The sequence below is a fragment of the Neofelis nebulosa genome, chromosome 2, assembly GCF_028018385.1.
Source record: "Neofelis nebulosa isolate mNeoNeb1 chromosome 2, mNeoNeb1.pri, whole genome shotgun sequence".
NCBI classification, from domain to species: domain Eukaryota; kingdom Metazoa; phylum Chordata; class Mammalia; order Carnivora; family Felidae; genus Neofelis; species Neofelis nebulosa.
Window position 1 is genome coordinate 26222768 of NC_080783.1, and position 26204 is coordinate 26248971.

Consider the following 26204-nt stretch of genomic DNA (forward strand, 5'->3'; position numbering starts at 1 on the left):
ATTTTAACTATTACTTCAAATGTTTAGTAATTTCAACAAAATATGAGTTACATTTCTAAACTGGTCTCTAGCAACCTGATTACTTTTGGTTGAAGTGTACTTTTCCTCTGTGTGCGTGTTAGAGACTGATGATGATTGATATGTAGATAGCTGATAGATAGCTGATAGATAGATAGATAGATAGATAATAGACAGATGGTAAAGTAATAATAGGGGTGCCTGTCTGGCTCAGTTAATATAGCTTGTAACAACCTCAGGGTCATGAGTTCAGGACCCATGTTAGGTATAGAGCTTACTTAAAAAAAAAAAACAAAACAGAAGAAAAGTAAATGAGGTAAAATATTACCAATAGGTATATCTGGGTAGAGTGTACAATTATTTTTGCAATTTTTTTTTAGAGAGAGCAAGCACTCACAAGAGGAGAGGGGCAGAGGGAGAGAGAGAGAGAGAGAGAGAGAGAGAGAGAGAGAGAGAGATTGAGAGAGGGAATCTTAAGCAGTCTCCATCTTCAGGGCAGAACCAGGTGAGGGTCTCAATCCCATCACCCTGGATTCATGACCCGAGCTGAAATCGAGTCAGACTCAACCAACTAAACAAACCACCCAGGTGCCCCTATTTTTACAATTTTTTAGGTCCAAAATTACTTACAAACAATATTTTTAAACTTTACATGTGGGGGTGCCTGGATGGCTCATTCAGTTAAGCATCCCACTTTGGCTCAGGTCATGATCTCGCAGTTCATGAGCTCAAGCCCTGTGTCACACTCTGTGCTGACAGCTCAGAGCCTGGAGCTTGCTTTGGAATCTGTGTCTCCCTCTCTTTCTGCCCCTCCCCCACTTGCACTCGGTCTCTCTCTCTCTCTCAAAAATAAACATTAATTTTTTTTTAAACTTACATGTGGCTTAAACATGCATAACCAAGAGTCCAACCTCAGCTTTTGCCCCTTGCTCTCTTTCTCCACACATACCCTGAGCTCCAGTCATACCAAATTACTTGTAATTTCCTCCAGTGGTTGCCCTCATCCTTCAGTCTCCCTGGGGAACTATGACACGCTGTTCAAGACAACAGGAGGCCATCTCCCCAGAAAAGCCTTTCCCTGATCTCTGCAGGCAAGTTAAGTCTGTCTTCAGTGTGAGAAATGTATTATTTTTACATGTTTGTCTCCATTATAAGAAATACAAGCGAGACTGCATTTTGTGTGACCTTGGGAATGTTACTTAACTTTTGTTTGCCTCCATTTATTTGTAATGTGGAGATGACGGCACCCACTCATAAGGATATTTTGAAGATTAAATGGGTTAAATCATGTTAAGTGCTTAGAACTGCCTGAGGAATAGCATATACCCCATGATGTTAGTTATTATGGTGGTGTGATAAGTGGTATAGTATCAGAGAAGTACTAGAATGACAGGAGGAGGGATAATGGTATATCCAACACCAACCCTTGGAGACACTCACTAAGTATTTTCAGGCAAATGAATGAAGGGATGCTCAGGGAGTACATTATTTCAATATTAGAAGGAAGAAGTAAGGAAAGTCTCAACCACAGTGGTAACAAGGAGGAAAGAAGAGAAAATGAATTTGAAAAGCCCTCATGTAGATCTATATCAAGTGGTGATTCTTTGACTGTAGGGTGAGACCGAAGGGATAGAAGCTATTATGTCATCATTATCTTAGGACCTTCACAAAGCCTCATTTTAGGCGGTATTTCTGAGGTATGGCTTCACTGTGGCCCTTAGCACTATCTCCGGCAGGCAATATGGAGCAGCCTCTCTGTTGGGGTTCAACTATTTCTCTCTGTGTTTTGCAAGGCATTTGTTTAAATGTTTATTACATATATATATATATATATATATATATATATATATACACACACACTATATATATAGTATATAGTATATATACACACACACTATATATACACTATATATATAGTATATAGTATATATACTATATATATAGTGTATATATAGTGTGTGTGTGTGTGTGTGTTTGTAGATATTTGAAAGGATCCAGATCAAAGATAACATATAACCACATAACAACATAATAAAAATTTTAATGATACTTATAAATAAGGTGGGGAACAAAAAAATGAAACAGTTTGGGTGTCATTATTTTTTATTTTAATTTGCTCATTCATATCTTACATGGCTTTGTATAGAAAAAAAGAAAGTGACGTGATCCTGGCCCCAAACCCTGTTTCATCAGAGAAGTGAACTGACTTTGTATATCAATGTTAAAAAAATAAAATAAAATAAATGCAAGAATACAACTGTATTGCCTCTTAATAGCATTTTATTTAAAAGTTTACAATTAGAGCACTTGTAATAACACAAAAAGTTTAAAAGTGACATAGGTTGCCCTGCAGGCAGGATTTTTCTTGTATGCAGAAGGAATGGGGATCTTATGCTTGAAATGTGTGGAATTCATAGCGCAGTCTAGGGTTCAGTAGATCAACAGAAATCCATAATCTGAATGGAACTGACCTAACTTCCAAGTTATTCCAAAGTTGGCAGGGGAGAGGAGGTGGGGAGACATGACATCAGTCTGAAGATTTCACTTGGCTCAGGTTAAAATCCAAAAGAAAACAAGAACAAAAACCACCTCAGCGGTATCTGCTGAGATACTCCATCTGCTGACATACTCCAAAACACAAAACTGCAAACCAGTGTCCTTTAAGGAAATCCATATGTTAAAGACCTCTGTCACTTCTCAAATTCAGTACTGTAAAAAGGGATAATGATGTTCCTGGATGAGCCAGATAATTGAGAACAATTTTCAAAAAGGTACATTACACAAACATCAGGATGAAGGGATTCGTACATTAAATCCATATTTCATGTTCACAAATTGTTATAGTATTCTGCCTTGTTAAAAATGTCCTGAGGGTGGCAGATGCTATTTAGAAGCAATGACAATAGAGTCTTGAAAGTGCGTATAGTAATAGTTCAGAAGATAGAGCAGCAACTTTTTCTACCTTGATCATTGTTAATCAGCACCATAAAATGTTAGCTGCAAATAAGCACGTAGGTTAAGTGTAGCCCACCAAAAGTAAGGCATTAGAAAATAGATGAACTCTCATGAAGAACAAGTTCTTTAGGAAGGAGTTTAAGTAAGGTTTGTAAAAAGTGACTGACAACAATTTAATCGTGAAAGAAAAGAACATTAAGGCATAACCAAGTGAACTCAAATAGTTTAGTATCAGTATTGTCTCTGTGGAAGACAGTTGGGAATCAGTTCCTTTAGATACAGTGTGGCTTGGGTTGATTTCAGAGGGAGCTGGGTGTCTATTTCTCTACGCCATTTTCCCAGCACTGTACTGCCTGTAGTGGAAAAGACTCTTGGAGTCCACGTTGCGAGATTTCTGCACAGCTTCAGCAAAAAGTTTGGTCACCTGAAAACAAGGGTAGGAAGCTTAGAGACCCACATGACACGAAAATGAACATTTAATGAAGCACGAGTGAAAGGTCAGTTTCTGCTCCTAATTTCCAAAGGGACATATGATGAAGGACACAAAAATTTTTATCTATTTGGGACTTTCTCCTGTATCTCAGACCTTACCCTGAATATACCTACCCCACCACTCAACTCCCCGGGGGGTTAAACTGACTCAGGGGGGAAAAATATGATGGGTAGAAAGTTAATGAGTCTTGCAGTAGGTGACACATTTGGTGGGACATATCCAAGTGGAACTAAATATACCTCGTGTGATCATTTTCAGTGAATTGGACTAGTGTTTGCACTATATGTGGATCCTCAATTATCATTAACATCTTGCTCTTATGTGGTGGCTTTCATTTAGAAACAATTCAATAAAAGTTTGTATCTTTATTCCATGCCACACCATACTTTCTATTTTAAAAATAATCATATGGCTAATGGGAGAGCATGCCTATCTGTGGCTTTTGATTATCTCAATTGCTTTATCACCAACTGTCTCAGTTAGGCCATGACCCACCATCGTAGCACCGTTATTTTTGATTCTATTTAAAAATTCTACTCCATTCTAAATGCTACGAGAAAGGGAGAAGGGGGATGTGCAGATACTGATGAGCGGCTTCAGGAAGGCACAGATATAAAAACCTGCATATAGCTCTATTTGAGAAAAAAAAGAACATACCTGGAAATTAGTGAGGAGAGCAATACCACTGTCAACAGCTGTCCTCCGAATCACATAATTATCATGGACAAACTTAGTGTTATTATTGGGGAGGTTAATCACCAGGTCAATGCTGCCATCTCTAATCAGTCTGGAAGAATAATCCAAAAAACAAAAGTTTGCAGGTGACCATGTACATTTTATAATTAGTTTTGAAAATACTAACGTCATCGTTCTCTGATGCCATTCAAGTCAATGCCGTACTGAGTTGATGGCGACCTGCCCTTCTCCATCACTAATGGATGCTCAAATTACACTCATTTTGGGGTTACAATATTTTATTGTGTTCTTGAAAGAATTCTAGTGAAAATCTAACTAATTAAATGGAAAGCCTTTTCTTTTTAAAATGCTATCTATCCGTAGAAGAATTGGTAATTAAAAAAAGATTGTAATGTTTATTCATTTTGGAGAGAGAGAGAGAGAATGCGAGCAGGGGAGGGGCAGAGAGAGAGGGAGATACTGAGCCCGATGCTGGGCTCGAACTCATGAACCAAGAGATCATGACCTGAGCCGAAGTCGGAAGCTTAACTGACTGAGTCACCCAGGTACCCCAGAAGAGTTAGTAATTTGATAGATATTTACTTATTTTACAAGGAGATGATTTCTCCAGCACTGAAGTCTGTTCCACCCCCCAGACCACCACTTCACTGCCTGCTTCCCAGTGTCTCTCAGCTAATGGTATGAGAACACAGGTCACCTGAGTTTGAATTAACCCATTTGACATTCTGTTGCTGGGTTGCTACACATACCAGGAGACATTTAAATGTCAAAAGCATGAAGAAGTGCTAATTGTTTTACAAAGTCCTAACCAAGTGTTTATAGCATCATTGGAAGTCTACTAAGGTCTGAACAATTTGCCCTTCTTTTACTAATTTGATAATAATTTGTAGGTTGCCTTCTTAAGAGCCCTAGCAAATGGTATGCCTTCTTAAGAGCCCCAATAAATGGTAGCCATTCAAAAGACTGTAATATCCTGGAACAACTGAGAATTATCTCTTAGGTTCCCATGCTATATACGTCTATAAGTGTTGATGTAATGGTGTTCCTGAAGGCTCACATAGTGCACTAAAAGAGTAAGTCTTACAACACCTAATGATGACATAGCCTAAGGCATAATAACCAACCTGATCAAAAAATGGTAAGTTAGGTAATTCAAAGGATGGTGTTTTTCTAGCACTCACCGTAGTCTCCTGCATACAGCAAGTGCTCAATAAATTGACTAATTTATTGATGCACAAACTCAGTGAAATGCAGCTGGTCAATCTTACACTTGATATTCACATCTATCTACGATACAATTCAATGTAAGACATAAGGTGCTTCATTACATTCTTCATGTCTGTGATTCTCATTACTGAATTCCTGGTGTCCATCAAGGAAAGCATCTTTACTAGAAAATATTTTGAAAGATGCTGTGTATCACCATGCACACATATGGCATCATGTGTTACAGTAACAGCCAAGTTCATGAGAATGAAACTTTCCTATAGTCCACAGATTTATTCATCTGAAATTGGCTAAGAGGACTTTTAGAAGACTTGCAATAGGATAGGGTGAAATATTCACATCATACTAGTTCCCAAAGTTAATCCTCTATCCATTTTGTAATCTCAGAAATCTCTGCCCAGTTCTTACTTTCTGATGGAAGAGAGGCTGGGATTCTGTCCTTCCTGAGACGGCCATGCCACTGGGGTGGCAGGGACATTGTTGGCATTGAGCCAGTCCGACGTCGCTTCCGTGGCAAATAGCTGCATTTAAAATGGAAAAGTCAGCTAGTGTATCACAGGGGAGGCTTTCATGGAGCAAAGAAGCCTACTGGGACACACATGTCATTTAAAACATAAGGTAGAAGAAAATGGTGTATATGAGAAGCAATGATCCCATGAATAGAGATTTGGACTCACTGTCCAGAGTCATGGGCACTTTAAATATTTTAAAAATATTTGCACTAAGGAAAAATTTAATAACCTCAATTGTAACTGCTTTTGTAGAGGAGAAAAATGAAGAATTATTCATGGCTGAGGATTCATTGTTATCAGATCAACAAAGCTCCATGACCATAGGCCCACTATGAGCCTTGGGAATTGTTTTATTTTACTGAACCAGGCTTTGTGTGAGGCATTTGTGGCAGAGGAGTTTTGGCTTTAACTGCTGCAGTCATTTCCATACGACTTCATATGGAAACAAGAAATGGAAAAAGGAACAATACATTGGAAATGCACTGAAACTTTGTCCCAATTCTGTGCAAACTAAACGTTCTAAGCTTTTAGCTGGCAACTTCTACAGAATTTATGGTAATTTTGTGAGAACTTAAAACTAGTCTTTCTAATTATTTTATTCTATTGAAGTTTTGAAACTGTCAAGTTAGTTATACCTCTCAAGTTGAAAGAATATGTTTTGAGCTATTTCACTCCCTATGATTCATTAATAATTCGCTTTTGTGAATAGATTTCAATGCTTACAGAAAACAACTTGAAAAACTTAATATCACATACCTTGAAGCCTTCGTTGTGCAATTGTTCAGCCACACCAAGGAATTTGGGACGGAATGATTGCTGCAATGAAAAGAAATTAACAAAATTCACTTTCTGGATATACTGCTCTTTATTGAGTCATATGTATGGTATTCTCTCGGGCGGGACACTGTAAAAGGCAAGTCCCTATGTTGTCAGGTGCTTGATATTCAAAAGTGACAAGTTTGATCCTTTAGCTCTCCTATAGTGAGTATGAGTTCTCATTTCCCCATATAAATGAGATTACACCCACGTTGTCTTGCTCTCTACAGTCTTACTTTTCACTTTGCCCTCAAATTCTTCCACTCTCTACTTAGTCCACTTAGTCTCTGTCTGCATATTAAGATCCGCCCCAGCCCTACATAGATGCTTCCTCTGGTCAGGGAGAATTTAAGGACAGCTGGGTTAGGCGATCAATACTAGGTCAGCATTGCTGACTCTTCTGCCTGCTCAGCCTGTTCTAATTACTGAATTCGAACTCAGTCCTGCTCTTAGGTAACTAGGCTGTGTCCTAGCAGCTTGCGCATACCTCCCTGCAATAGGTCAACCATTTGGAACTCAGTTTTGCATTAATTCTAAGGTAAAGAGTAAACAAATGGGCTCTGGAGACACTAGGCTGCATTTCAGATCCTGGCTTTCCCATTCATTTTTAGTGCGTTCTTAGAAAAGTTAATGTCTTGAATCTCGATTTCTTCATTTTTAAAACAGCAGTGAGGTAGTAGTGTATCTATTTCTTGGGGCTCTACAACAAACTGTGTGACCTTGAGCAACTTACTTAACTTCTCTGATATACTTTCCTCATCTGTTAAATGGGAATAGTAACAATTATCTGTGTCACAGGGTCATTGTATTTGATGAGTTAATTTGATGTTGTTATAAGTAAACATTACTTAAATGTTAGTGCAGTAGCTTAACACAGTTACCTGTCCATTAATAGTTCTCATTAAGTATTAATTATTATTATTAAAATATTTATTTTTTCAACCTGTCAGAGACTAGATTCCTGTCCCTGCACCTTAGTTTCCAAGCCTGGCTTCCTCTACTGGTTGTCACACTTCAAATACAAGCCAACTTCCTCCTCACATATATTTTACCTCCAGACAGGCTTCCCTGATGTTCTCTCTCTCACTGTTCAGATATTTTCTTAGAGTCCATTGCTGTGAACTTCCTAGAGTCTCAGCTGGACCCATCTAGTTTCCAGGTCCTGCCTAGGCTTACCTCCTTCCTGTGACCACTAGCCAGTATTTGCAAGACAGTGGTCAGGGTGAAAGGAAAAAAAAAGCTAAGTGGCCTACCCAAAAGTCAACCCCTTACCTTGACTTCATTAACTTGAATGCCTAAGTGAGCTAACTGGAATATGAAAATCATACACAGTTAAAAACATATCTATTCTGCCTTAAATGAAAACACTTTGGCTGTCTTCCCTTGTAAAAAGTTGGTAAACAGTTGAAATAATTTGGTTACTTCAATAAATATTTTATAATCTATTTAGAAACCATATTAGTCATGGCTAAAAAATATCATGGAGATTATCTTATTTCAGAGTCGCAGAGAAACTAAGAATTGCAATAACAAAACATATCAAGATCCTTGTACAATTTTGATAATGTTCAGCCCATAAAACCTTCTAATATTTACTTTCAGAGGCTTTCTGAGAACAGATCTAAATCCTAGGAAAAGACTCCAAAGACTGTGTTCAAATATAAAATTCTTTAAGATTTTGGCCCTCTCGATCCCAGAACTGCAGTTTTATGAGAGGAAACTATTGGCAAATAGAAAAGATAAATGCAACTGGATGAATCTCGGCTAAGGCAGGCTCAGGGGTTATTCATGACAGTCTTCTAGAACACGAATTGTAACCATGCCCAGAATAGTAGCTCTCCACTCCTGCTTGAGACCAGACAGGAAGAAATAGGCCTTAGATGCAAGAAGCTTATGGCTAGACATAAATAAAAGAAACTAAATAAGTATAAAATCAGAGAGTAACTCAATGGCTTTAGAGCAATTTAATGAGGTATGTGGCAGTCTCTTTAAGAACAGGTTAGACAGAAGAATAGGACAATCATTTTTCAAGTTTGATTCTGCTTGGAAAGCAAGGGACTGAATTAGATGGCATTTTAGGTTTTCTTCAAGTTTTAAGGTTCCTTGAAACACAGTAAATATGCATGCAATATTCTAAATGAACTTCTGAATTTTGTCAAATCTCTCTAATTTGGAAGTGTGATCTTCTGCTAAACACAAGACACACTTAAGTCAGCACCAAAACACATTAGAAGATTCAACAGGGGGTGCCTGGGTGGCTCAGTTGGTTAAGCGTCCAACTTCAGCTTAGGTCATGATCTCGTGGTTCATGAGTTCGAGCCCTGCATCACGTTCTGTGCTGACAGCTCAGAGCCTAGAGCCTGTTTCAGATTCTGTGCCTCCCTCTTTCTCTCTCTCTCTCTCTATCTGTCCCTCCCCTGCTCATGCTCTGTTTCTCTCTGTGTCAAAAATAAGTAAACATTTAAAAAAAATTTTTTAAGTTTCAACATAAATTTGTCCAACTTATTAACTAATACATTCATAATATATGAATACATTAATAATATGAACCATTCTCAATTTCTTAAGTTTTCCCCCAAGAAAAATCTCACTAATAATATATGGTCATGTGATAACATTGAAACCATTTTCTAAAATATCATTTCATAAGCACAGCGGTTCTCAAAATGCAGTTCCCTGGGAAATCAGCATCACCTAGGAATTTGTTTAAAATATAAAAGTTTGAGCCCTGCCTCAGATCTATGGAAGCAGGAACTCTCAGAGTGAATCCCAGTAATCTGCATTTTATCAAACCCTCCAGGTGATTTTGATGCACTTGGAGTTTAGGAATAGGAGTAGGAATAGGGAGGGAATAGGAGGGAAGAGGGAATAGGAGAACCATCCTTCACTCATTTTGTAATTTGAGGTGAAGATGCATTAACCTTGGCCAAAGTCACAGTGAAAAATGTTGAGGAAGGAGTACCAGAATGTAATTTTTTTTTCTTTTCTATTTTAAAGTAAAATAAGTCAGCAAGTCCTCTAAGACCTGCAGACACCAGTCAGAACCTCATTATGGAGCTGTTTCAATGCTGTCCCCCAAGTGGAAAAGATAAATATCCAACATGACAGTATTGGCAGTTCCCAGCCGGGGAACCACTCTGCCTTCCGGTCTAGGGTGTTGGCTTTCATAGCCATATTATAAACTTCTATCAAACATGTATTGAACACTTGTGACACATAAAACAGCCTCTCTACAAAAAGAAATTACGTCTGTCAGCTTGCATCTGAGTAGCCCCAGATTTAATAGCTGATTGAAAATACCTGGGTAAGAAACCATTTGTTACTAAAGGTGAAAAGTACAAACTGATTTATTTCCTGGAAAATGTTTATAAGAAGGAAAGTCCTTTAAAAGTGAAAAAAATATATATATTTCCTCCAATTATCATTTTCACATTACTCCAACTTCTGGCTGCAGAACAGAAAGCCAAGTTAATATTGTGTGGTGCCTGCGGACTCTACAGGGACGTCTGCATCGACAACGCTATGGTTGTTCCTAATGATTCTGTATTGAAGATAAAAGGTTATTCATGTCACTTGGAGTTGTCTTTTTCAAATAAAATGCTTGCTTTGTGTTTCTGAGCAATGCTGAAGTGCAGATGTCAGGATGGTGCTCGCCACTCCACAAACATCACTGAATAGCCCAATCAGAGGGGGAAAAACAGTGAGCGCTCTTGATCTACTCTAGAGTAAATCATTTATTGTTAAAGGGTGTTCCAGAAAACTTCAAAACAAGACAGATTGCCTACTCATAGCAACTAAAAATAAATCCTGATGGGATGAAAGGAGGCTGGAAATACTGCAGGAAAATCAAAGATGATTTTGTTGTCATATAAACCTGCATTATGCCTTTCTTATGTTAGGAGCTAGGCCTATGGAAAGCCTCTTGTTAGAGACCCAGTGCATGTAACAGTTAAGCTGACAAGAATCCTTTGACAAAATCTAAATCTTGATTCCTTTTCCTCGTAAGTTCTAGTTATATGCAATTGATGTTATGAATATTTCAAATTCCCCAGGTAATTCGACCCATAGGATTTAACTTTGGGAGGAGCAGAAACAGAGGATCCATGTGTGTAAAGGAGTAGGGTGGGAAAGAGAAGAGAAATAAGAAGTTAGGAAGATTGCAATATAACAAATTAGCATGTGTGTGCCCTCCCCCTCCAACACACACACACACACACACACACACACACACACACACACTCTACTAAATGTTGAGAAGTGGCTGATACTTGCTAGTAATGATTTACTATTTAGAATATGTGTTAAACTACCAAAATTAAGAAACAATGTTGCCTGGCTCAGAGTTACTTTTATCTCTCCTCCATAGTTCTCTTTTCCCCCAGCTTTCTCTTGCAACCTATTGTGAATATTAATAAGTTAAGGTATCTTCAATTAAATCTTCCTATTCATAGCAGGAAGCTCGGGCAGGGTGGGGAGATAAAGAGAAAAGAAGACCTTTACTTCAAATAAATGGGACAGGTATCGACCACCCTCCTCATTTATACATGAAGGAATAAAGCAAATTAACTGAAGTGGTGCTGGCTACCAGCATTCTTCTGTGAGAAAAGTCTGCACAGCATTAGGCTGAACAAATGAGAATCTTAAGAAATCAAAATACAGTTGTGGATTCCTTTCTTAGAACTTTATTAAGTGCCTCAACTAAATGCATCCCTTTGTATTTACTGGTCCTAATGCCCATTTATATATTAGCAGTACTTTTTTAGGTCCTTGTCAGTTCTGAAATATATATTCAAATGAGTTTATACAAATTATTTGGACCAAGCTGAATCATAGTAAAGAAAATTATTTTTTTAAGTACAATGTATACTAAAATATGGAACCTTAATTACTTCATCCACAGTTGCTATGAAGTTTGGGTAAAAGGCTGACGTTAGAGTTCATTCCATTCTATCAAAGAAGATATCCAGTGGGTTTTATAGCTATGAAATCTCTAGTTAGTATATTCTGTCATACTGTTCACTTAAATTTATGCCTATGTGTTTTTAAAAATCACTCTCAAAGAAAATCTCCCAGATAGTAACGATGGGCCAGCCAATAACTGCTGGTAATGGCGGCTCTTCCGTGCCTCCCATTTAAGTAGGTCAGAAAGTGATTCTTGTCCACCTCCTGACGATCGATTTTACCACAGCTACAAATATTTTATTAAATACAATTTTACACCAAACATTTCTTTAAATATGCTTTTTAAACTTTGTAATTAAAAGAGATACATATCTAAAGCCCAAGCATGTGCACTTATACGCAGGAAAAAAGTTCTTTGCAAGAACGCGTGTAGCTGCTGGAACACTGATTTCTTTAAAACAGAATGTACTGAAAGATAAAAATTCAATGGGCAGAACCTCATTCCATTAAGAAAACTCTTTTTACCCTATGCAACCCTCTTTTCCCCCCTACAAAGCAAAAAATTCAGTTCACTGATGCCAAAATCACGCAAATACTTCAGAGGGATCAAGTTAATTTTTGCTTAATATTTCCTGGAAGCCCTGGAACCAAACAAGGCACAATTTTATACATCACTGCCTTCTTAAACTGGTATTTTAAAATGTTAGCACTATTATGATTAGTTGTGAAGATGGGGACTAAGGGCATGGTCTCCTCTGAATGCCCCCAGGCCTCACATTAAACTTTAAGCCATAACTGGAAGTTGGGAAAATACTCTCATACTTGTGACTTAATAAGACTGAGTACCCATTTATAACTTGATGAGTCTCTCATATGGTGTGATGTGTCTCTAAACTGCCCTTAAGCTTCACAATTACAAGTCATTTCGTTAGCCTCTGCTCTAACTGTTCACCATCTCCCTTCTGGCATCTTTATGAAGCAAAATTCCAAGTTGCTCTTTGCAGAAACTTCTCCAAAGCCACTACCCATCCAGCCTCGAGAGTCTAATTTACTGATATTAAGACACCCTAATGAGACGGTATCTATAATAATCACCCACTGACTTGAGAATACCTGGTACTGCTCGAATTATATTTGTTATTAATTTTCATGTAACCATGCAGGGTTTGAGCTTATTACAAGTACAGTAGGGGTGATATATAAGACCATCTATTGTTTTTATATGATCCAAGAATTACGAATCTCAAATGTAAGTGAATGACGAGGTGGGAAGCATTTAGTATTTTTTCAGGAAATTTATAAACAGAACAGTCTGTACATTCTTACAATAATTATTCCAAGGAGTAATAGAAGTTTCCCAGCTACCATTTTGCCCTAAGATTTCCACTTGATTTGCCATAGTAAAACAATAATGCCCTTTTAATTGCATAAAGATGCTCTCTTATAATTATTTCACCTTGCTTTGACTTAGAAGACTTTACCAAATAATAATATTTCAAGAACCTCCAGAGTGTATTGTGGGCTCTGCTGACTTTCTTAAGCCCATTAAGTTACTCATCTTCAAGAACTTTCAATTAGTCATGGAGTTTCAGACTGAGAAAATTCTTCAAATAATGCCCACATCTTCTCCAGCTTTGGATCTTTGACATTTACAGGCAGTCCTCAACTTCAAAAAGTTCAGCTTTAAAATCATGTGAAAGCCATACACGTTCAGTAGAAACCATACTTCAAATTTTTAATTTTGATCTTTTCCACGCTAGCAATGTGCAGCAGGTCAATCTTTTGGGATGTAGGGCAGCAACAGATCCCAGTCAGTCATACAACCATGAGGGCAAATAGCCAATACATTTATAACCATTCTACTTTTCACTTCCAGTAAAGTATTCAGTAAATTACATGAGATATTTAACACTTTATTACAAATAGCCTTTGTGTTAGATGATTCTGCCCCACTGTAGGCTGACATGAAGTGTTCTGAGCACACTTCAATGTAGGCTACACTAAGCTGTGATGCTCAGTAGGGCAGGTATAGTAAATGCATGGTATTTTCAACTTGTGATGAGTTTATTGAGATATAACCCCGCCGTAAGTTGTAGATCTATAGTAGAAATTGAAATGTGAACGAATCAATGTAAGGAAGAAAGGAACAAAGGTTGGGAAGGGATAATATAGCTTCAGCTTGGAAGCATTTGGGTTTTAGACATCCAGATAGAGGTCCAACAATCCAGGAGATTGTTGGAAATATGGGATGACTGAGGATAAGGATTTAAAGTTGACAGCTATGGATAGAACAGTGGATACCACAGACATGAGTTGGCAAAGGGGAAAGCCAAGAGCTAGAGACAGAGAGAAAAAGATGAGGTGAGACCCAACTTTATGGAAAGCATTTGTTCAGGGCTAAGGAGGAAGAACAAGGAGCAGAACATCTATAACAGATATAACCAAGGAGTAGAAGAGACTCCTTTTTAAGGCATCCTAGATCCTTTTCAGAACAAATACCCTTTTCACTAGAGACTTTATCTTTCTGTTCTTTTTATTTATGCACTTATTTGTATTGCCTGCCGCAGTGGGAAAGGGAAAAACTCAGGGAACATATAGAGAACAAGGGTCCAGTTTTCCTATTAGTTGCTGTTTTCTTTAGTGAAACTTAGAACAAATCTCCCCTCTTTTATACTACAGTTAAGGTCCTTGACACAGCCACTCCTAGCCTGTGCCCAGGGGCGTGCACACAACCACAAACCACTCACCTGGATTCCAATCAGGATGCCTTTCTGGGGTATCTTAAAGCCTGTGGAAAGCATTGCCTTTAGGAAAGCTGTATGAATGCCTTCACCAAAGCAAGCCACCTGTTTAGAATAAATTAAAAAATAAAATAAAAAGAAGCCAATACCAGTCAACAACCCTTACCAAAAAAAGAAATGCAAATAGAAAGCACTTTATTCATAAACTCCTTTGCTAGATTTTATTGAGTTGCCCAAAGACCATGCAGTCTGAATCCCGGGATTAAAAGCCTGGCTGGGGCAGATGTATCTTATGTTTTTAATTAAGCATAATGAATGAATAAGCAATTCTTTCTCTATCCAACAACACTCCATGGAGCAACATAACTGGATTCTACTGTGAGTTATTTGGACACAAATCACAGCTTCTGATCCATACTGTGGTGAGTTACCAAATGTTAATATGGACTTAATGTTTAAATAACAGTATATGTTATGTATGCTATGCCACAGTGCATGAATTCATGGGTCAGTAGCACAAATGCATAACTACTGATCAATTGGTGAGTAGTCATTTTGTACAGCTTATGAGAAAGTTTTCTGAGAAATTCAATAAATGCATGAAAATCTCAAAGGACCTTTTTTAAAAATCATTTTCATAAAATGAACCCAAATACTCTGCTACTAGTTCTGAATACCACATCCATAGGTAGAACAAAACAAAACAAACAAACAAACAAACAAACAAACAAAAAACAATTCCAAGCTAACATATAATATTAGGATATGCAGAGGTTTCATGTAGGGTAATTATGCTACAATATAGCTACAAGTCAAATGGCCACCATAACTATAGAGCAAGCGGTATATTTGAGCATGATGGAAGTAGATTCTGCCATGCATATCATCATTTGGCACAGGTACAGAACCACCATTATAGTAAATAACATTGATGATGGCCAAATTCATTCTTGAAGCAAATGACTCCCTTACTGTGAAAAGGATGTTCTCATGACTATGACCTTCAGCCAACCACCAGTACCTGCTGCTTTTCACTCAACAGTGAACATTTTCTTTGGTCAATTAATGGCCAACTAGCTTAAGTAATGTCAACCTAAGTTAATGAAACCCAAATTCTAGTGATAGGACCAGGCAATCACATCATAAAAGCAGATACAACAACAAAGAAGAGGTTTCATCAATCTTCTACAAAAAAATCATAGAACGTGGTCAGATATTCAAGTCAAGCTTGGGACTACCACCCGCACCTTGCCACTGAGAAAATAAAACACCCATAGCTAGATCAAGAGCTAAAGGTTCATTCAACCCCACAACAAGCCACTTGAACACTGAAGATGTCTCTTTGAAGCCTGAGATTTCACTCAGCTAGAATTATTATTCTCATTTCGGGTATGAAATAGACCTTGTAACATCACACTCAGTGACACTTGGAGGTGTGACTCTAATCATGGAAGAAGAATGATCTCTATACTTCTGAAACAGATACGACAAAGGTGAGCTGAGTTTCTAATTCTTTCATATTTTCTTATTTCCACAACTCCAATAATGTATGTCTGGAGGCAGAATGGACATAGGATTGAAAACAAGTTTACCGCACTAGAGAAAACAGCACAAAGAAAAACAGATCTCTTTCTGATCTGAACCTTGGATCCGCCGAAAACAGCCCTGCTACTGAATAACCATGGGATCGAGATGAACCTGAAGGGTATTTCCTTAAACAGTTGAGAAATGTAATGCAGGCCCATCACTTTAAAGTTAGGTTTTCTCAACTATTAAATTAAACGCAGCAGCAAAGGAGCTAAAAGAAGGTAATCTCTAATCCAAATACAAACAAGATAGCCATTTATTCCTCACTGCCTGCCATCCTGTCTCACTTGCCTTCTTGGCACAGATGCTGCTCGTAACCAGGCAACCATATAAAACATCACGTATGTATTGCAATTAAATATTTTTCTCCTTTCAGGTGTTCCTTAATAGCAAAAAAACAAGGATGCCTCACAGTCTGATGTTGCCACTCTGATGTGCACTGATGAGAATCTGAAGGTTGTAGCTAGTAAGTCTGTCATGGGCTAGGTGATTCATAAAATGTCCTGACACTGACATGTAGGGAACTCTCTAGAATCTGACAGCTCTTTACAAGAAACACAGTTCACATTCTTAAAGAAACCTTCAGCCGACAAGAGTCCCAACACAAGTGAAGAGGGACATCCAGTGGCCAATCCCATTATAGGTTTTAGATAATCCCCAGGAGGTTAAAGTTGCTTTGAAAGTTGTTCTGGGATTTTTGCATTTATCTACAGATTCCACAGTGTTTACGCCCATGATCTTTTTAATGCTGTACAATCATTCTACATATTGCTAGTAAAAATCCAACGATCTAATTTCATAGTAGCAAGTGGATGAGGGGTGAGGGTGGGAAGTACTATTACACAGAGACCTTAAAATAAAGCAGAAATACCCAGGAGATATCTACTTAGACATCTAAAGAAATATTTGGAAGCTGTGCTGCAATGTGTAATGTGGAAATGAGTTAGGAACACGTATATTGTATTCACAAGTCAAATATAGGTGAAAATTTAAACTCTGGTCCATAAAAGTACAAGATTTTTCTTTAGCTGAAAAATCTTAGGCCCTTTCAGACTTACTCTGATAACAGAAGTTTGCATTCCCCTTACTTCTTAATAGCTTACTTACTGCATTATATTCAGATCATAAAACCATGGATTTCAAAGTATGAAATCTTTTAATGAAAGTGTTCAAGGATCATTAACTAGTTACCTCTCCAGTGGAAGCCATTTCACATCGCAGAATGGGGTCAGCATCCCTCAACCGGGGCCAAGAAAACATTGGAGCCTGTCAGAAACAATGGGGAGGAAAAATATGTGAGAGAAAGGTATAAAAGGAATAAGAGAGGATAAATATATTTAGTGAACGAACCGTCTCTCATAGGATTCATTTAGGCTATGGTAGACATGTAAAAACTTTCTTTGGTCCAAGCATCTGACTTGAAAAATAGCTTTAAAACTCTGTTCCAAGAATTTCTTGAGCTCTTGGCCAAAAACTTGGGTTAAATAATCACAAATTATTTCTGTAAATAGGGCCCCTGTGACCAGTCTAGGCCAGTGTTTCTAATCTGGCCTACACATATTCTTATTGGAGTGAATTCAAACAAAGTCTACTGGGCATTGGTTTCCCCAAACACAGAGTTCAAACACATTTTTTTTCTTGGTAGGCTTTTGAAACATTCCTCTTCTTTTTCTGATCATTTGAACTTGCAACAAGCAACCATGCCAGAAATGTCTGTCTGTAAGATGACTTCTAAAGCATGAAACTGTTGTTGACACCTCTTAAAAAGCTTTGAAAACATTCTGCTTCGGAACCACTTTGGCCCAGAACTCTCATATGAACTAGAACATAGATAGGAGTGTTTCCTTTTCAATTATTTTATCAGTGCAATTCACTAAGAACCTAATTCTTGTTCCTTGATATACCCATTTGTCTAGTCTGGACTATTTTTCCTTTGACTCTGGCACCCTTCTAAATTCTCCTGGGAGTTCTAGTTCAGGGTCCTTTCACTAGGTCATTCTTAGTCAAGTTATTATACATTTCTGCACTCCAGCTTCTCTGTACCCTCATCTGTTGACATCCACCCACCTCACTAGCCCTATGTTAAGAGTGACTATAAATAAGTAGTTCTTTCTTTTTTAATTTTTCTTAATGTTTTTATTTATTTTTGAAGGAGAGAGAGAGAGAGGGAGAGAGAGAGAGAGAGAGAGAGACAGAGCATGAGCGGGGGAGGAGCAGAGAGACAGGGAGATACAGCATCTGAAGCAGGCTCCAGGCTCTGAGCTGTCAGCACAGACAAGTAATTCTTTTTTAAGAAGTCAAGATTCATATGGGGTGCCTGGGTGGCTGAGTCGATTAAGCATCCAACTTCGGCTCAGGTCATGATCTCATGGTTCGCAAGTTCGAGCCCCGTGTTGGGCTCTGAGCTGACAGCTCAGAGCCTGGAGCCTGCTTCAAGACTCTATGTCTCCCTCTCTCTCTCTGCCCCTCCTCCACTTGTGCTCTGTCTCACTCTCTCTCAAAAATAAATAAACACTAATAAAAATTTAAAAAGAAGTCAAGACTCGTATAAATGTAATTAGGAAAGCTGTAAACTGAAAGATACAGTGCATTTTCAAAAATGCATACCTATCTCTCAATACCATTTTTAGCTGGCAATTGTTTCATACACAGATGTGTGTGATTGTATGTATATATCTTGTCTATGAATAAAGAAACATGAAATTGAAATTCATATATAAATTACCAGTGGAAAAATATTTTTCAGGGCCTTCTACTTATTGGTCTCAAACAAAAAAAATCCTATGTATTTGTACCTATGTATAGTCCTATGTATTTTTACTTATGTATAATTCCTACTGAAAGCTTTAACAATTTATGCCATGTCATTAGTCTCCAGGAATAAAGTGCTACCCGTCCCCAATATAATAATGCACTATAAAACCCAAGGCATCCTAAATTATTGAGTTAAGTAAGATCAATAAATATTTTTTGATTTATAGTTTCAACTTAAAGCTTCCACTGTAAATGTCAGAAGTTGGAGTCTCAGCTATAACACAATTATGGTTGAGGTCACTAGTACATATAGGAGTGGCAATCTTTTGAAGGCATCCAAAGAATGTAAATATCACAAAAATACATCACACAATATAAGTTAATTTCATCGTATGCTTTTTCTTTTTTTTTTTTTTTTAAACGTTTATTTACTTTTGAGACAGAGAGAGACAGAGGATGAACGGGGGAGTGTCAGAGAGAGAGAGGGAGACACAGAATCTGAAACAGGCTCCAGGCTCTGAGCTGTCGGCACAGAGCCCAACGCGGGGCTCAAACTCACGAGCCATGAGATCATGATCTGAGCCGAAGTCGGACACTTAACCGACTGAGCCACCCAGGAGCCCCATCGTATGCTTTTTCTAAAATATTTAAATATATTTATATAATATCTCACTAATCTTCATACTTGCCCCATGAAGTAAAGGTCATAATTATAAATATTCTGTGCATTGGGGTGGCGCCTGAGTGGCTCAGTTGGTTAAGTATTTGACTCTTCATTTGGCTCGGTCATGATCCCAGGGTCATAGAATCAAGCCCTGTGATGGGCTCTGTGCTGAGCATGGAGCCTGACTGGAATTCTCTCTCTCTCTCTCTCTGTCTGTCTGTCTCTCTTTGTCTCTCTCTCGCTCTCTGTCTCTGTCTCTCTCTCTCTCCCTCTCCTTTTGCCTCTCCCTGGCTTGTGCATGTGTGCACATGTACTCTCTCGAAGAAAATTAAAAATAAAAAAAAATAAATAAATACTCTGTGCATGAGCATACTGATACATCTAAAGGAGCACAATGGCTTTGTTATTAATGTATTTTTAGGAATATACATATATATTGGAAATTAGTGAACAAATCTTAAATTTTTCTGGTCAATCTTCATAAAGGTGCCATCAATTTCATGACCTACATGGCACCACCATGAATAGCAACTGCTATTTCAACTTTTCAAGTGGAAACATTGTGCCGCTGAAGAAAGTAGGGACTAGTCAAGGTGGCCAAGGTAGTTAGAATTTAACCAACACCACGGAGTAACAATTTCCAAGATCCCTGCATTCCTGAAGCCTTGGCATAGCCCAAAAGGGGCACAATTCAAGCCTTGTCCTAACAAAATATGTCCAGAATTGCTGTTTACCAACTAAACTGACACCATCACTATGGGCCACATTAATATCGTTTATAATTCACTCAGCTAGTTGGTTTTCAAGTTATGCAATTCTAAATGATTTTTTTTTAATTTTTGAAATGGATAAAAGTTCATATAAAGTTGTCTGTGGTGCAACTGCATCGTGTTATTCAAAGGAAACATCGTAAATCCCTAGTCCAGCACTTTAGTTAGAAGGTTCATGAAGTGTCAAGATCTTTTTTTTTACTTTATTAAAAAAAATGTTTTAAGTAAGCTCCACATCTAGCGTGGGACTTGAACTCACGACCACCAGATCAAGAGTTGCATGCTCTTACTGTCTAAACCAACCAGGCGCCCCTTGAAATTATTTTTGATGAAAAATTTTTCCTTTAATTTCCTTGAAACTTAAAAAAAATGCCTAATAGATTTTGTTTAATGTTACCTTAATTGCAACATAGTCAGCAGGAATTATGGGATGGTCCAATGTTGGAAGAGGTTTCTCATCAATGTTCTCTTCAATCATCACTTTGGTGGCCACATCAATGAAGTCTACCCCCAGTGTTTTGGAAACAAAGGGGAAGGATCGAGAAGCTCTCAGGTTACACTCGATCACCTGGAGACATGACAAAATTAGAAAACAATAAGAGGATGTTGAGAGCCAATGGCAATATAAATATTCTCCCTGCCACTTGGGTTCCAGTTGTTTTTCACTGGGACCCAGCTCTTGTTTTGCCAGCCTCTGACTTCTCTTCCCACTGCTTGTACTTTTGCTAACCATTTTCTTTTTAGTCACTATCTTTGAATTCTGACTTTTTTTCATCTACTTTCCACAATTTCATCCCCACACACTGCTGATAGATTTCAATGCAGAGCTCAGATAACGCCACATCCCTACCAAAAAGCCTTCACTGGGATTCCACTGGCCATCAAATTAAACCCTAGTCCTTGAAGGCCTTCTATTCCCTTGCTTCAATATATACCTCTCTACATTATCTTATACCATTTCCCTGACCCCATTTTTACTTTCTAAGTTTACCTTCCACTATTTCCCTAGAAAAATAATTTCGCTAACTAGTCACTATCTCCTAAAATATGCCAAATTTTCTCTTAGATGTTCTATGTGTAATGTCCTCTCTACCTTCCTTTACTTGTCAATATTCCAGCTATTCTTTAAGATCCAGTTTAAAATATAAAATCTTCTTTGAAATCCACCTCAAACCAGGTATATGGCACCCAGATACATGTGTGGGCACATACATGTGCATACACACACACACACACACACACACACACACACACACACACACAAGCTAGCAGACATGCTCTCTCTGTTCTGGGACTCCAATACCATCGATGTGCACATTCCTCCCACAAGTTATACTCTAACTTGTGTTACAGTTATCTGCAAAGTCCTCTTCTTCCCAGTCCTCACCACATTGAATATCTTTGAAAGCAGAGACTGTTGTTTACACATTGTTATTACCACCTTATGCCTTCACGTAGTAGATGCTGAACCAATAGCGGTTACTGATTGGTTACATTAAATTAATTAAGACTAGTGTAGGGGCATCTGTGTGGCTCAGTCAGTTAAGCGTCCGACTTCAGCTCAGGTCATGATCTCACGGTCCGTGAGTTCAAGCCCCGCGTCGGGCTCTGTGCTGACAGCTCATAGCCTGGAGCCTGCTTCAGATTCTGTGTCTCCCTCTCTCTCTGCCCTTCCCCTGCTCATGCTCTGTCTCTCTCTGTTTCAAAAATAAATAAAAGCATTAAAAAAAAAAGACTAGTCTAGTTGATTTAACTACTTTTGGTAAACAGGATCTAAAACCTCAGTGCAAGTAATTTGTGACCATTCTACATATTCAGATTATTTTACGACAGTCACTGTGTCCATCTATACTACACTGTAGAGGGCAGACAGTGATCTTCTTTCTCAGCAGATCAGAGTGCTTTATGTAACTGTAACTGACAGATCAGTGCCACCAAGGGCCTGTGTCTTCAAACAAGGCAGGCATTATATGCTGTGCAACAACCCACACTCAGACACAAATAGCAGCAGGAGTCTCAGTTGCTCTGTGATTGTGCTCATGGAGAAGATTACCAGAGGGACACAGACCGACATAAGCTGACACAGCCGTGGTGTTCTCTCAAGCACCTTGGCATTTCTTACCAAGACGTCGTTTCCTTTGACAAGAAACTGGACATTGAATGGACCAGAGATGGCAAAGGCTTTTGCAATCTTTCGGGTAGCATCCTTCACCTAGATCCAAAGGACAATGATAGTAGTGCTAAAGAGCATACCTTAGTTGGAAAACACAATGAAAAAGCTACAGCACCTTAAAGTTAGGTTTCTTTAATTTCTCTTTAAGGAGAGCTACATCTCCACTAATAACCGTAACAATAATAATGGCAATAATAATAAGAGAAGCCACTAGTAGGCGTCTGTTAACAAAATAATAATGTGCACTAAATATTCATGACAGGCTAGCAAGGAAGAGAACACATAATTTTACAAAATTATCTTTCTGCCAAAGGTCTCTATCTAGCCACCATTATATACTCTGGTTTTACTTTGAGGGCTAAATAATTCTTTCAGTCTGGGTGCTTCAGCACCAGAAACTGCAGTCCAAACTGTCTATTAATCTCCTGACCTACCTGCTGAGAAGAGCAGGCCCTGAAATGACAAAGCACTCAAAGCAAAGAGACCAGAGAGATTTCCTTGATGTACTTTTTCTCTTGCTCTGGACTCTACAAGGGTAGATATTATGGTCAGAAAAAAATGATGTTTCCTTGCAGGGAGGTTCTGCATGTCACATATACAAACCCCTCTATCCAACCAGAGCCAGATGGTACCCATGCAATGTGGGGGCACTGGCAGCAAGAAACGAGAGCACCTCATTCATTACTTTCACAAAAGGGATTCAGCAACTACACTGGTCATTAGAGGAAGTAGAGTCCGTGGTACATTGAACTCTGAGGGATTTGGAAAAATCTGAGTTCTTGAGGTCAATTATACCAATATGAGAAACTGAAGTACACTTGAAATCTGAGGACAATGTTCTCTTATGAAACTGGTGTTACAACATAACCTGCTACCTTCACTTTCTAGAACAAGGTAAGATCTTCAGAATCCTGCCCAACATACACCTAGCCAGATAGGCCTGCCTAGATTTTAATGGCAGGATTATTGGAAAGTTTCACTGAAAAAGCCTAGACTGACCTAACATACCTAAAGACTAAGGAATGTCCACGTGAATTATTTAAGATGATGGTCTCTGAGAACACCTAGCAGTGCCTATTTAGTACTGAGGCATCATTCTTGGGAAGATCTTTAAAGCAATGTTTCCAAAAGAAAGGTTCAAAGAGACATATCAGAAAGTGCTGGTTTGAGATGAGTGTTAGGGTAGAAGTGAAAACATAGGTTCCAGAAGGTTCCTACAAGACTGCTGCATCCCTGCTTCTAACTGAAAAACAGCTTTACATGCCACTCACCTAAGTGGCTCTCAAATATTGGAATCATCTGCAGTAGTGTTCTCCAAATGGGATCCCCAAACCAATAGCAACAGAAACAGCATCACTTGGGGACTTGTTAAAAATGAAAATCTTGGGGCCCTGCTTAGAAGTACTTAGTCAGAAACTGGGGATAGGGTCCAGCAATCTATATTTTAGCAAGTTCGCCAGGCTGTTATGGCACCAGTGAAGTTCAAGAATCACTACACTAGCATACAACCAAGTGGGCTCAAAAGGGCAGGAAGGAGGCTCAGTTGGTTAAACATCTGAATCTTGATCTTGGCTCAGGTCATGATCTCATGGTTCATGAGTTCGAGCCCCACGTTGGGCTCTGCACTGATAGCACAGAGCATGCTTGGGATTCTCTCTCTCCCTCTCCCTCTCTCTCTCTCTCTCTCTCTGCCCCTCCTCTACTTATGCTCTCTCTCTCTCTCTCTCTCTCAATAAATAAATAAATAAACTTATTTTTTTTTTAAAGGGCAAGAAGGAAATTGTTATCTCTAAAATATCCAGCAGACTCAGAGCAAGAAAATTCCCCTTATAATACACTTCACCTGGGGCATGTCCTACATTATTCCTTAGTTAAAAACATTTTTTTTTTAATTTTTGCCTTTCCCCTTGCACTTTTATTTATAGATGATGACCTTTTCAATGGCTCCTTGGCTGATGGTTTGTGTGGGCAGCATCAGAGTAGCATCTCCTGAGTGTACACCTGCATCTTCCACATGTTCAGAAATGGCATGGGAGATAACCTGGCCAAAAGAAGATTTCAGAAAGAGTTGTCAGGCACCTATTTCAGTGAAGCTACTGCCTCGCCACTCACTCCCCCCCAAAACCCCGCCATTCTAACAGATGCCTAGAGCATTGACTAGTTCCTTCGCTCAGTCCTTGATGAGAGGAATATGAAGGGCTGCACATGTAGACTTTGCCACCTCCCTGTGCAGTGACAGACTGTCCCAGGGCAGCTGACAGTGGCTGAGCTGACCTCCCTCCTCCATTGACTGGAATGGGTACAAATAATAGGAAAAGAGGACAACTAAAGTGACTCATGTTGACTTTGAAGAATAGGAAACAAGCATTTGGGAGGCACAGGAGGGATCTTTATCTTTTCCTTCCAGATTAGGTTTTAGACACTAGAAAAGAAAAGATGGGAGAGGTGAATACCTGGGTGTATGTTACAACTTAGGTGGACCAGAAAGAAGGCCTCAGATCTAAAGATTAAGAGATTTTTAGATTGAAATTTGAGAGGGCACCTGGGTGGCTCAATCGGTTAAGCATCTGCTTTTGCCTCAGGTTATGATCTCACGGGTCCGTGATTTCAAGCCCCACATCAGGCTCTGTGCTGACAGATCAGAGCCTGAAGCCTGCTTTGAATTCTGTGTCTCCCTCTCTCTGCCCCTCCCCTGCTTGTGCTCTGTCTCTCTCTTTCTTAAAAATAAACATTAAAAAAAAATTGAAATTTGATAAAGAAGGGAAGCAAGAGGCAATTATTCTTGTCTTATCTTAGAGGTGAGGAGACTAAAGCAATATAAGAAGAAATAATCCAAGTGCATGTGACTCCTGTATGGCCAACTCAGGATTTTCAAGCCTTATCTGTCACATTCCAAAGTTTATGGTCTCAGTCACCATAACCTGAATGTTAATTCTATGTGTGTCTTTGGGAAATGATAAAGCTGACTGTGGGGGAGAATAACTGGGCAACTGTAAAAAAAACAAATAAATTACAGACATGATTTGTTTATCAGATTTATAAATGACTTAAAGCAGAGTAACATTTGAGTTTCCTGCTGTCACTTATGAGCTCTGTGACCTGGGCAAGGTACTTTATCTTGCAGGCTTGGTTTCTGATAAGACAGTGCTAACAATGGTATCTGTCTCACAGAATGTTTATAAGGATAAGAACGAACACGTATTTGGTGTTTGACATGATATTTAGTGCATAGTAAGCACTCAGATTTTTTTTATAGTGTCTAGAGATGGGGAGGCAATATTGCCACTGAGCTCTGAAAAAAATCATAATGTAGCTGAAGTACTATGTCCATTTCTGAGTGTGACTGTTTAAAAATTATGTGAATAACCTGGATCATTTCCAAAAGAAGGAGTCCAGGCTGATAAGCAGTGGTTGATGTCTGAGAGAAGCTTAGGTTAAGAGCATATCCTAGCAAATTGGAACCAAACCAGGCCAACAGACCAGCATTACTTTACCAGCACAATATTTGAAAAAGCACAAATTCCTCTAGGCCAGTCTTACATTCTCCACTTTGACACTGGTATGATTACATCCCTCTTATGTTATACCTGAGTATTAAAATACTTAAAATGTTGAAAGGGGGGAAGATTAACCATATGCTCTACAATTCTGGAGGCCAGAGGTCAGAAACAAAAAAATTCTAGGGAAGCAGACTTTACTTCAAAAGAAGAAATAAATGAGATGTCTATATATATATATATATATATGAGATATCTTTTAACCTGACAAATTTCTGTGTTCTGTGTAACCAAAGTTATTAAACAGAAAACAGGTGAGCACTTTCTGGTGATGCTGTGAAGAGAATTCTCATCCTTGGGGGTGTGGGGTTAAAATAAATGATTTCAAGGGTGCTTAAA

The 26204-nt window shown here is 38.6% G+C and overlaps 1 protein-coding gene across 1 annotated transcript in view; it reads right to left on the reverse strand.

Annotated features, from left to right (window-relative positions):
• Positions 1 to 2280: 2280 nt before the first annotated feature.
• CPS1 (carbamoyl-phosphate synthase 1) overlaps positions 2281 to 26204 on the reverse strand; it is a 128847-nt gene continuing 104923 nt past the window's right edge. Inside the window, exons 30-38 of the mRNA XM_058706225.1 lie at positions 24242 to 24349; positions 22258 to 22347; positions 20533 to 20703; positions 17139 to 17213; positions 14367 to 14465; positions 6658 to 6717; positions 5798 to 5910; positions 4124 to 4253; positions 2281 to 3397 (exon numbers count right to left, since the gene is read on the reverse strand). Coding sequence (XP_058562208.1) covers positions 3299 to 3397; positions 4124 to 4253; positions 5798 to 5910; positions 6658 to 6717; positions 14367 to 14465; positions 17139 to 17213; positions 20533 to 20703; positions 22258 to 22347; positions 24242 to 24349 — 945 coding nt within the window. The 3' untranslated portion in view covers positions 2281 to 3298. The remainder of the gene's footprint in view (positions 3398 to 4123; positions 4254 to 5797; positions 5911 to 6657; positions 6718 to 14366; positions 14466 to 17138; positions 17214 to 20532; positions 20704 to 22257; positions 22348 to 24241; positions 24350 to 26204) is intronic.